General features: G+C 50.1%; 1 protein-coding gene across 1 annotated transcript in view; it reads right to left on the reverse strand.

Annotated features, from left to right (window-relative positions):
- Nucleotides 1–13,016, reverse strand: part of cracr2b (calcium release activated channel regulator 2B) — a 327,922-nt gene that overhangs the window by 58,180 nt on the left and 256,726 nt on the right. The window contains exon 8 of the mRNA XM_072518906.1: nt 6,440–6,627. Coding sequence (XP_072375007.1) covers nt 6,440–6,627 — 188 coding nt within the window. The remainder of the gene's footprint in view (nt 1–6,439; nt 6,628–13,016) is intronic.

The following is a 13,016-nucleotide window of genomic DNA, read 5'->3' on the forward strand; positions in this document are numbered from 1 at the left end:
ACATTTCGGCAAAACTGTAACAAAATATTCAGCAACCCACTGCACATCAACCCAGTCCTGAAACCATGAAGCCCTTACTTCTCTTGTCTTCACTGTTCCCTACAATCCACAGGTTTCATTTGCTTAGTTTTTTCCAGCTACTACCTTTGATCCACTTCATCAACTCTGCTACTCTTTTCAACTCTGCTAGCTGTCTGCATGAATGCCCTAGACATTCAGCGACATATCTGTTCAAAGTATCATTGCCATAAGGACATTTCAATGTTTAAATTTATGAAGCTGCAGACTGCAGGCTAACAGAGCGAAGAAAAGAGTTTGGAACTTAGATCCTGAGTTATGAGGGTAATGTGGGTCTTGTAAAGATTTACTCCATCCACGGACAGTGTTGTAAAGGTTATCAGATAATGGATTATGAAGATTATAAAAGTCAAGTATACACAACAGATGATCAAGTATTCTACAGGAAATGATGGTTACTGTTGGGACTGGTCAAGATTAGTCAACATAATTAAATTAGAAACCCCGAGCGAAAGAGCCGCCGAGGGCGATGGTGGTACGCTTTCACCGATTCCTGGACAAGGAACACGTTCTGCGGTGGGCCAAGAAGGAACGGAGCAGCAAGTGGGAGAATTGTGAGCTGCGCATTTATCAGGACCTGGGCGTGGATTTGGCCAGGAGGCGAGCTGGGTTTAATCGGGCAAAAATGGCCCTCTTGAAGAGGGGATGAAGTTCGGGATGTTGTACCCAGCCCCACTGTGGGTCACACATGAGGAACGGGACTTCTACTTCGAAACACCAGACGAAGTATGGACTTTTATTAAAGAAAAAAAGGCAGGAGGCGAACTAAAGACACTGAAGCCTTGGAGAGTACTGTGGTGGTGATTTGTTGTGCTGGACTGTATAAGTATAAGTAGTGTTATGTGTAATAAGGGATTGTTTTGATGGCTAAAGTTAACTTTGTCTTGCAGGGAGCTGGTTAGAGGGGGGATGGTCTTTGGGGCTGGTTCTGTTTTGGGCTGTTTTTTTTCTAAAGTGGCTGTTTCTTCACTGTTTATTCTGATGTTTGTTTACTGGGGAATGTGATGCTTTTAATATGTTTGTCTAAGTGGGGGGGGGAGAGGGGAGAGAACAATGGGGAGACAGACTGCTTGGTGCCATAGGCGGGTGCTATCAAGTCAGCATGGGTCAGCTGACTCACGGAAGCACAGTGGGGGGCGAGCAGGTGTTAAGCTGGAGCTTGACTTGGGGGGTTGGGTTTCTAGTTCTGATGCTGGGGGGGGTGGGTAGTGAGAGGGGGTGGGGAGCTGCTTTGCTGACAGGGGAGGAACTGTTACTAGGGGACAAATTGGAGGTCAGGAACGGCGAATGCCCGAGGGGGGACTCGAGGATGCGGAGGGCGCGAGCTAGTGGCTGGCCTAAAAAGGGTGATGGCTAGTCGGCAGGGGGGTGGGGTTGGGGGGGGGGGGGGGGGGGAGCGTCCCCCGACCAGGCTGAGTCCCCCGACCAGGCTGATAACACGGAACATCAGAGGGTTGAATGGGCCGGTCAAGAGAGCTCGCGTGTTGTGCATTTGAGGGGGCTGAAGGCGGATGTGGCAATGCTACAGGAGACACACCTAAAGGTTATAGATGAGACGAGATTGAGAAAGGGGTGGGTTGGCCAAGTATTCCACTCAGGGCTGAACTCAAAGAGCAGGGGGGTAGCGATATTGATCAATAAACGAGTGGCATTCGAGGCAGGGAAAATCATGTCAGACAAGGGGGCTAGGTACATAATGGTGAGTGCGAAGCTGGAGGGGGTGCGGGTGCTACTCGTGAACAAATATGCTCCAAATTGGGACGTGATGGAATTTGTGAGGCTGGTGTTAGGTAAGATCCCAGACTTAGAGTCACATAATCTGATGATGGGAGGAGATTTTAACACAGTCATTGATCCGGTCAAAATCCAGGACCAGGGAGGAGGCCGGCCGCGGCAAAGGAATTGAAGGGGTTTATGGAACAGATGGGGGGAGTAGACCCATGGAGGTTTGCACGGCCAAGGGCGCAGGGATTTTCTTTTTTCTCACATGTCCACAAGGTATACTCTCGCATCGACTTTGTTGTTCTGAACAGGGCGCTAATACCGGGGGTGGTGGATACTGAATACTCGGCAATCGCAGTGTCGGACATGCCCCACATTGGGTGATCTACGGGTTAGTGTGGAGAGAGGGCAATGCCCGCTGTGGTGACTGGATGTGGGGTTGCTAGCGGATGAAGCGATCTATGGGCGGGTTAACAAGTCCATCCAGAACTCCCTAGAAACAAATGATACAGGGGACGTCTCTGCAGCGATGGTTTGGGAAGCTTTGAACGCAGTGGTCAGAGGGGAATCAATCTCGATACGGGCCCGCAGAGAAAAGGCGGAACGGGTTGAGAGGGATAGGTTAGTGGTGGGCATACTCCAGGTGGACAGGAAATGCTCGGAGGCCCCGGACGGGGCTACTGGGGGAGCGGCGGAGGTTACAGGCGGAGTTTAGGCTGTTGACTACAGGGAAAGCGTTGGAACAGTTGAGGAAGGCAAGAGGGGCGATCTATGAGTATGGGGAAAAGGCAAGCAGAATGTTAGCACACCAGCTCAGTAAAAGGGAGGCGGCCAGGGAGATAGGGACAGTGAAGAGTAGAGGCGGCAATACTGTCCTGGACCCTGTGGGGGTGAACGAGGCGTTTGAGGACTTTTATGGTAAATTATATGAGTCGGAACCCCCGGTTGGGATGGAGGGGATGAGGCAGTTTTTAGATCAGTTGAGGTTTCCAAGGGTAGATGAGAATCTGGTGGAAGGGCTGGGAGCCCCAATTGAGATTGAGGAAATAATCGAGGGGCTGGAGGGCATGCAGTCGGGCAAGGCCTCGGGGGCCTCACGAGTATCCGGTGGAATTCTATAAGAAGTTTTCAGAGATATTGAGCCCACTGCTGGTGAGGACATTTAATGAAGCAACAGAGAAGGGAGTCCTCCCCCCAACAATGTCGCAGGCCTCGATTTAATTGATCCTGAAACGGGAGAAGGATCCGGAGCAATGCGGGTCATACAGGCCAATCTCTCTACTGAATGTGGACGCCAAACTGCTGGCTAAGATACTGGCCACAGGGATAGACGACTGTGTCCCGGGGGTGATAGGGGAAGACCAGATGAGATTTGTAAAGGGCAGGCAACTCAAGGCCAATGTTCGTAGGCTTTTAAATGTTATTATGGTTGCTGGTTTAGCACACTAGGGGCTGGTTTAGCACGCTGGCTTTTAAAGCAGACCTAGGCAGGCCAGCAGCACGGTTCAATTCCCGTACCAGCCTCCCCGAACAGGCGCCGGAATGTGGCGACTAGGGGCTTTTCACAGTAACTTAATTGAAGCCGACTTGTGACAATGAGCGATTTTCATTCTTATGATGCCCTCAGAAGGAGAGGAGGTGGAGGTGGTGGTAGCGATGGATGCGGAGAAGGCATTTGATCGGGTGGAGTGGAATTACCTGTGGGAGGCGCTGGAAAGGTTTGGGTTTGGTGAGGGCTTTATTGACCGGGTGTGGTTGCCCTATCAGGCACCAGTAGCGAGTGTGCGTAAGAACTGGCTGAGGTCGGGGTATTTTAAACTACACCGAGGGACGAGGCATGGGTGCGCCCTCTCCCCGCTACTGTTTGCTCTGGCCATAGAGCCATTGGCCATGGTGTTAAGAGCCTCTAGGAACTGGAAAGAGCTGATTTGGGGGTGGGGTGGGGGGATCACCGGATCTCGCTTTACGCAGATAACCTGCTCTTGTATATTTCAGACCCGTTGGAGGGGATGGGAGAAGTAATGCGAATCCTGGGGGAATTTGGAACATTTTCAGGGTATAAATTGAACATGGGTAAAAGCGAGATATTCGCGATCCAGGCAAGAGGGCAGGAGAAGAGGACTGTGAGAGCTGCCGCTTAGAATGGGGGGAAGGAGCTTTTGGTATCTGGGAATCCAGGTGGCCTGGGAATGGGAGGCACTGCACAAGTTAAACCTAACCCGGCTGGTAGAACAAATGGAAGAGGACTTTAAGAGATGGGACATGCTCCCGCTATCACTGGCGGGAAAGGTACAGACCGTGAAAATGACGGTCCTCCCCAGACATCAGTGTGGGAGCGGATGGCGGCGGCGTCATGCAAAGACACAAGTTTGGGAGCACTGATAACGGCACCTCTTCCGTTCTCGTTGGCCCAATACTCCACAAATCCGGTGGTGATGGCGGCGGCTCTGAGAATCTGGGGGCAATGGAGGAGATATAAGAGAGTGGAGGGAGCATCGATTTGGACCCCGATTTATAATAACCATCGGTTTGTACCGGGTAGGCTGGATGGTGGGTTCCGGAGGTGGCAAAGGGCAGGAATTAGAAGGATGGGGGATCTATTTATTGATGGGAGCTTTCCCAGCTTGAAAGCCTTGGGAGGATAAATTTGAATTGCCAGCAGGGAATGGTTTTAGGTATTTGCAGGTGCGCGACTTCCTGAGAAAGCAGGTTTTGGCCTTTCCGCTGCTGCCACCATGGGGGATACAGTATAGAGTAGTCTCCAGTATCTGGATGGGAGAGGGGAAGGTATCGGATATTTACCAGGAGCTTTCAGAGGCGGAGGAAACTCTGGTGGAGGAGCTGAAGGGCAAGTGGGAGGACGAGCTAGGAGGAGAGATAGAAGCGGGTCTGTGGGCGGATGCCCTAAGCAGGGTTAATACAGCCTCATCATGTGCCAGGCTTAGCCTGATACAATTTAAGGTAGTCCACCAGGCACACATGACAGTGGCTAGGATGAGCAAGTTTTTTGGGGTAGAGGAAAGGTGTGCGAGGTGCGCGGGAAGCCCAGCAAATCATGTCCACATGTTTTGAGCATGCCAGAAGCTTACAGGGTTTTGCTAAGGTAATGTCCACGGGTGGGGCCGAGTCCGGAGGTAGCAATCTTTGGAGTGTCGGAACAGTCGGGAGCTCAGTGGGCGAAAGAGGCTGACATCTTGGCCTTTGCCTCCCTGGTAACCCGGGGACGGATCTTGTTAATGTGGAGGGACTCGAAGCCCCCGAGTGTAGAGACCTGGGTTAGTGACATGGCTGGGTTTCTCAGTCTCGAGAAGATAAAGTTCGCCTTAAGAGGGTCAATGGTTGGGTTCACCCGGAGGTGGCAGCCGTTTGTCGACTTTCTCGGGGAAAATTAAAATGTCAGCAGATGCAGTATTCCAAAGGGTTTGGATTCCAAAGGAGAGGGCCGGATTGTTGTTTTATGGTTGGGGTGTGTGAAGATTGGGATGGGGGTGGAAATGTTTATTATACCATGCTTATGTCATTGTTATTGTTATTATTATAAAAACTTTCAAATACCTTAATAAAAATATTTTTAAAATAATAATAATTAAATTAGAAAGATGGTTAAATGATCAGTGGAAGCAAGCACCAAAATGTCAAAGAGAGTTCCAGATGAATTCACATTTTAATCTCTTCACGGCAGTAAATAAGTGACATTTAAGTGACAGCACAGGCACATTTGGCACAGCACTCATTTCAGTTTTACTGTTGATCCGGCTGAATAAAGAATTTCCATATACATAGTACTCCATTGTCACATCAAGTTGTGCCAGAGCTTCACATCGGATAAATAGCTTTAGTAGTACAGCTTAAATACTGACCACCAGAAATCAATTTTACAATTCTGTTTTGTTTTCCAAACTTATTTTTTTTGTGACAAGGTAGCTTTAAAGGGGAATCCTGCTTGGAAGCCAGCAGGGCCCAAATAGACAGTGGACAGGCGGGGTGGTGAAAGATGAAGAAATACTTGTTTCCTTTTTCTCTGAGGCAGTTGTTGAAAATCTAACCTCAAACCATAGACTGCTTCAATGGGTAGTGACCACGTTTCCCCTTGACAATGATTGGGAGCTGTCAATTATGTCCAAGAGCTCACCCTCGGGTTGTCAACTCTGACTGGATGTATTCCCAGAGGTTTCATAGCATAATCTCCCCCACCCAATTGCCCTGTTCCTCACAAAGGACATCCAACATGTTCAATCTCACAGTATCCCGTCTTCTCGTGATGAATAATTTTGCACAAAGCAAAGTTTTCATTTCCTGATTGGATGTTTCTTGATCGTGACTAAAACACTTCTTGCTTCCCCCTCCCGCCCCATCACGAATAATGTTTGTAACTATTAGACAGAATTGTTGAAAGTATTTGTTTTCAAATGCTCCTATATTTCTTCTCCCCAGGTTTGGTCCCAGCAATATCCTGAGGAATAGTATTGCATTCCCAGGGGAATCCTATCTGGCTGCTGAATGACCAACAGAAATGAGGGTTGGGGAGACTACACGATGTGAGGAAAGTATAGGAGCTATCCTGAATCCCACTGCAAGTAATAAATGACTCAAAAGTATTTTGCCTATAAAACACGAGTAGTGAAGTGTCTCAGCCTACCTGGCTTTCTGCTGATGATCATTCCGGGCCTCGTCCTGGAGAACCAGTAGGTTGAATTGCGTAGTCTCCAAGTCCTTATTAGTCCTATCCAGCTGCTCCTGCAGGTCCTCATTCATCCGCCTCAACTTTTCATTCTGAATCCTAGCTTCTGTGTGTTCATAGTTAAACTCCTCAAGTTGTTGTTCCAACTGCAAACGCAATCAGTCAGTCAGACAGGATTCTTTGGTGCAATATGATAGAATTCATTTTTATTTAGTGACCTTTCCTTTTTTATTTCCCCAGCCTACCCATCTCTTGATCCTTCTCTGACTTGCTGCTGGTTTCTCCCTTTCTGTTCTGCACCGAGTTAAGTTTCTAACTTATCACAGAGGGATCAGCTATCAAACACTGAGCCTTCTGGGCTGGTATGGCTGAGCCCTGCATCAAGCAGCATTTCTTTGAGCCAATTATGACTATTGGAGACCAGCTGCAATGCACAAAGTCACATCCTCGTCCATGGTCAGTGAGCACAGGTTGATAGGTGAATGCGATACGGTGTGAGTAAGAATATAAGGAGAAGGTTTTACGATGGCTACACAAAGCATGTCCACCATCGACAGTGCACAAGTCAGGAGTGTGATGGAATATTCTCCACTTGCCTGGATGAGTGCAACTCAACAACACTCAAGACGCTCAACACTGTCCAGAACAAATTAACCAGCTTTAAGAGTCACTCCCACCATCACCCGTGCATAATGACCGTAGTGCGCACCATGTAGGTGTATTGCAACAACTGACCGAGGTGCCTTTAACAGCATCTTTAAGACCCATAACTACCACCACCTCAAAGAACAAGTGCAGCAGGCATATTGAGAAGATTCCCTGAAAGCCATGCAAGGTCCCCTCAATTTTAAAACTCTCACCTTTATTTTCAAGTCCCTCCACGGCCTCCCTATCTCCATAGTCACCTCCAGCACCACAGCCTCCTGTGATGCCAGCAGTCAGAGCTAGCATGGCAGCAGGCTGACTTTGTAGTGAGAGCTGTCCAAGTGCCCACTGCAGCACACCGACTTTTGCCAGAAGGTGCTTATGCTGCACAGAAGCCAGGATTTTGGCCACCGTACAAAAGAGGTTGGGAGTAAAATGAAGCATATAGTATGCCAATGTCGAAATTTCAGAGTGGAAGTGAAAAAAGAAATAAGAGAGTTAAAGAGAAAGTACGAGAAGAGAGTGTCAGCTAACATAAAAGCAAATTGGAATCCAATAGTCTTCTACAGGCATTAAATAGTTAAAAAGCAATGGGAGGAGTGGAACTAATTAGATAGATTTACACATGAGGCAGAGGGCACAGCTGAGGTACTAAAGAACACTTTGGCAGCATCTTCCTTGATAAAGATAGATGCAAAGTCACAATGAAAGAGGAGGTATCTGTGATACTGGATGGAATAAAAATTAATGACAAAGAGACATTATAATAATAACCTTTATATTGTCGCAAGTAGACTTACATTAACATTGCAATGAAGTTACTGTGAAAAGCCCCTAGTCGCCACATTCCAGTGCCTGTTTGGGTACACAGAGGGAGAATTCAGAATTCCCAGCCGGTACGGGAATTGAAAGGCTAGCTGCGTTTAAAGTTACTAGGTTATCAGGACCAGATCAGTTGCATCTGAGGATTTGGAAAGATGGAAATTGCAGCGATACTGACCATAATCTTCCAACATTAGAAACCAGGGTGGTGCCAGAACTGGCAAATTGCAGATGTTACACCTTGTTCAAAAGAGTGTTGTAAGGGCAAGTCCAACAAATACAGGCCAGTCCGTTTAACCCCCACGGTGGGAAAAATTTAAGAAACTATAAGCTGGGACAAAGCCACTTGCACAAAAGTCAATTAATTAGTGTGAACCAGCAAGGATTTGATAACATCAAATTGTGTTCAACTAATTTGACTGAGATTTTTGATGAGTTAACGGAGATGATTTTTGAGAATAATGCAGCTGATGAGGTGTACATGAATTTCCAAACGGTGTGGACCTGGGTGTGCTGGTGCACGAGTCGCAAAAAGTTGGTGTGCAGGTGGAACAGGTGATTAAGAAGGCTAATCGAGTTTTGTCTTTCATTGCTAGAGGGATGGAGTTCAAGACTAGGGAGGTTATGCTGCAATTGTATAAGGTGTTGGTGAGGCCACATCTGGAGTATTGTGTTCAGTTTTGGTCTCCTTACCTGAGAAAGGACATATTGGCACTGGAGGGAGTGCAGAGGAGATTCACTAGGTTGATCCCAGAGTTGAGGGGATTAGATTATGACGAGAGGTTGAGTAGACTGGGACTGTACTCATTGGAGTTTAGAAGGATGCGGGGGGATCTTATTGAAACATATAAAATTATGAAGGGAATAGATAGGATAGATGCGGGCAGGTTGTTTCCACTGGTCGGGGAAAGCAGAACTAGGGGGCATAGCCTCAAAATAAGGGGAAGTAGATTTAGGACCGAGTTTAGGAGGAACTTCTTCACCCAAAGGGTTGTGAATCTCTGGAATTCCTTGCCCAGTGAAGCAGTTGAGGCTCCTTCTTTAAACGTTTTTAAGAAAAAGATAGATACCTTTCTAAACAATAAAGGGATTCAGGGATATGGTGTACGGGCCAGAGTGGAGCTTAGTCCACAAAGATCAGCCATGATCTCATTGAATGGCGGAGCAGGCTCGAGGGGCCAGATGACCTACTCCTGTTCCTAGTTCTTATGTGTTTGACAATGTCATGATATTTAGAACAGCATATCATGGTGCAAACAACACACACTGATGGACATGCAGTAGGACCATCCAACACACACACAGCATCGCAGCCAATCACCAGTGAGAGCACACGCACTATAAAACCAGGGGATACTACAGCTCTCGCTCATTCCAGCAGCAGCCAGCTCAGAGCACCGAGCTCAGAGCCTGCCACTCAGACATTCAACATGTGCTGAGTGCCTCATCCAGATAGTGATAGGACAGGGTCCACAGATTAGCTGGTAACGCACATACGCAATTTAGCAGTGTGGTGTTACAATTGAGTAGATAATAAAATTGAGTTACACCATCTCCAGCCGTGTTGGAATGTTTGTACATCAGAACACCCAACACGACATGATACCAGAAGTGGACGCAAACCAGCGCCTGTGAGACCTACCTGCAACCCGCCGTCCTGCACCATGGAGAACATCAACCCGCCGCCGCCGCTGCGAATCGCTGGCAATCTCGGGGTCAATTTGAAACTGTTCGGGCAGCGCCTGCAGCGTAAGGACGAACCTTTCCAGTCTTATTTGACACACCTCCGCATCCTCACGCAGTCCTGCGGCTATGGGACCACCTCTGACTCCATGATACATGACCAGATAGTTTTCGGAGTCATGGCGCACACCCTGCGCCAGCAGCTCCTTCAGGTCAAGCAACTCACCCTGGCAACTGCCGTCGAGACCTGCGTCCTGCATGAGAGCGCCACCAGCTGGTGCTCACACATCCAGGCGGCCGAAACGGCGCGGCACGGGCCCCATGAGGCGGAGCAGGTCCAGCCGATCGAGCCGTGGAGGAGGCCGGCCATTTTGCGCGCTTTCCGAGGCCTCCCGCGCTTGTACGCGCCAAAAGAGAGGTCACTGACACAGAGGAACGCGATCGCAAGACCGCACCGCGCATGTGCGGTGGCGCAACAAACGCATTGACATCACGACGTGCGGCAACTGTGGCTCCGCCCATTTAAAGCGGCAATGTCCTGCCAAAGCGCGCCACTATGCTGCCTGCTGTCGAGCAGCTCACCCTGCCAACTCGTACCCGTTTAACCAGCCTCGCAGAAACGTTCGGGCAATTCAACCCACGTTCACCGAGTCCGATCCCAGCATCACACAGACCAGTGACACTGAGGACAGGGAGCCCTTCCGCGTTGCTGTCATCACCAAGAACAAGCTGTCCCCGAGTCGAATGTACCAGCCGCTGTCAGTGCACAGCATTGATCCAGACGACGAGTGGTGTGCCACCCTGACGGTCAACCGATCCCAGATCAGATTCCCCCTGGACACTGGTGCCTCCGCCAATCTCCTCGCATGGTCAGCATTCCAGACCCTGAAGGTTAAACCACCTATTCTGCCATCCAACTGTCAACTCGTTGACTATAATGGCAACGTCATCCCCGCCACGGGGTCGTGCCAGCTTGAATTGACACACAACTCACGTAAAGCCATACTACCATTCGAAATCGTGGGCTCCTCAAAGGACTCTCTGCTAGGCGCACAGACGTGCAAAATCCTCCACCTCGTTCGGCATGTACACTCTCTCTCTCTCCAGAAGGCACGTCCGATTTCCCAGATGCAGACTTTAGGGCGCAGCTCAACTCAATCCTCACGCACAACTAGGATGTTTTCGAGGGCATGGGCACACTGCCCTACACGTACAAAATCCGGCTTAAACAGGATGCCACCCCGGTAGTTCACGCACCTCGCAAGGTCCCCGCACCCCTCGAGGACCGCCTCAAGCAACAGCTGCAGGACCTTCAGGGCCAAGGAGTGCTTTCCCGGGTAACAGAGCCGACTCCATGGGTCAGCTCCATGGTGTGCGTCAAGAAGCCTTCCGGCGAGCTCCGGATCTGTATAGACCCGAAAGACTTAAAATTGCAACATAATGAGGGAACACTACCCCATACCCAAACGTGAGGAGATCACATGCGAGATGGCTCGGGCAAAAATATTCACCAAGCCTGATGTCTCAAAGGGCTTCTGGCAGATTCAATTGGATCAGTCCAGCAGGAAGCTGTGCACTTTCAACACTCCATTTGGCAGATACTGCTACAATAGGATGACATTTGGCATCATGTCGGCCTCTGAAGTGTTCCATCGCATCATGGAACAGGTGATGGAGGGCATCGAAGGGGTGTGCGTCTATGTAGACGACGTCATTATTTGGTCCACCACACCGCAGGAGCACATCAGTCGCCTCCAGCGTGTCTTTAAACGGATACGGGATCAGGGCCTGCATCTTAACCGAGCCAAATGCTCTTTTGGACAAACCGAGCTGAAGTTCCTGGGGCACCACATCTCCCAGTTGGGGGTGCGGCCGGATGCCGACAAGGTGGCAGCCATCACGGCCATGCAGAAGCCCACAGACAAGAAGGCGGTGCTACGTTTTCTCGGAATGGTCAACTTCCTGGGGAAGTTCATCCCTAACCTTGCTTTCCACACTACAGCTCTCCGGCACCTTGTCAGGAAAACAACTGAATTCCAGTGGCTTCCCACCCACCAGAGTGAATGGGAGAAGCTCAAGGTCAAGCTCACCACCGCCCCGGTACTGGGGTTTTTTCGATCCTGCAAGGGAGACGAAAATCTCGACTGACGCCAGCCAGTCCGGCATTGGGGCGGTCCTCCTGCAACGGGATGATGCCTCATCATGGGCCCCAGTCGCATATGCGTCACGGGCCATGACCCCCACAGAGCAGCGCTATGCGCAGATTGAAAAGGAGTGCCTAGGCCTGTTGACTGGCGTAGACAAGTTCCATGACTACGTGTATGGCCTTCCCCAGTTCACTGACTGACCATCGCCTGCTGGTTGGCATCATTCAAAAGGACATCAATGATATGACCCCTCGCCTCCAGCGCATTCTGATCAAACTCCGGAGGTACGACTTTCAACTTGTCTACACCCCAGGTAAGGACCTCATCATAGCAGATGCTCTGTCCAGGGCAGTCAACACACCGTCCGACCCGGAGGGTTTAGTTTGCCAAGTCGACGCACATGTAGCCTTCACTTCTGCCAATCTGCCGACCACTTGATGCACGCCTGGCCCACATTCGACGTGAGACTGCAGCCGACCCCCTTCTGCAACGTGTGATGCGCCACATGACGGATGGGTGGCTCAAGGGACAATGCCCACAGTTTTACAACGTTCGGGACAACTTGGCAGTCGTTGATGGTGTCCTCCTGAAGCTGGACTGCATCGTGATCCCACACAGCATGCACCGGCTTGTCTTAGAACAACTGCACAAAGGCCATCTTGGCGTTGAGATGTGCCGGCGGAGGGCCCGAGGGGCTGCGTACTGGCCGGGAATAAGTGAGGACATTGCTAACACTGTGCTCAATTGCTCCACCTGTCAGCGGTTTCAGCCGGCACAACCCCGTGAGACTCTTCAGCCCCACTAGTTGGTCACGTCCCCCTGGTCGACTACTTTCCCAGCTATCCAGAGGTCATACGCCTGCATGACACCACGTCATCGGCTGTCATGCGGGCCTGCAAAGAGACCTTTGCTTGCAACGACATTCCGCTCACCGTGAGTCAGGAATGGTCTTCCTTCGCCAGCTCATACAACTTCACACATGTGACGTCCAGTCCTCTGCATCCTCAGTCGAATGGCAAAGAAGAAAAGGGCGTCCACATCGTTAAAAGGCTCCTCTGCAAGGTTGCTGATGCAGGATCTGACTTCTGCCTCGCCTTGCTGGCCTATCGCTCGGCCCCACTGTCCACGGGCCTATCGCCGGCCCAGCTACTTATGGGTTGCACCCTCAGGACCACTGTGCCATCCATTCACGTCCCAGACCTCGACCATGCTCCGGTACTTCGGCAGATGCAGCAACA

This window comes from Scyliorhinus torazame, chromosome 10, assembly GCF_047496885.1.
Source record: "Scyliorhinus torazame isolate Kashiwa2021f chromosome 10, sScyTor2.1, whole genome shotgun sequence".
Taxonomy (NCBI): domain Eukaryota; kingdom Metazoa; phylum Chordata; class Chondrichthyes; order Carcharhiniformes; family Scyliorhinidae; genus Scyliorhinus; species Scyliorhinus torazame.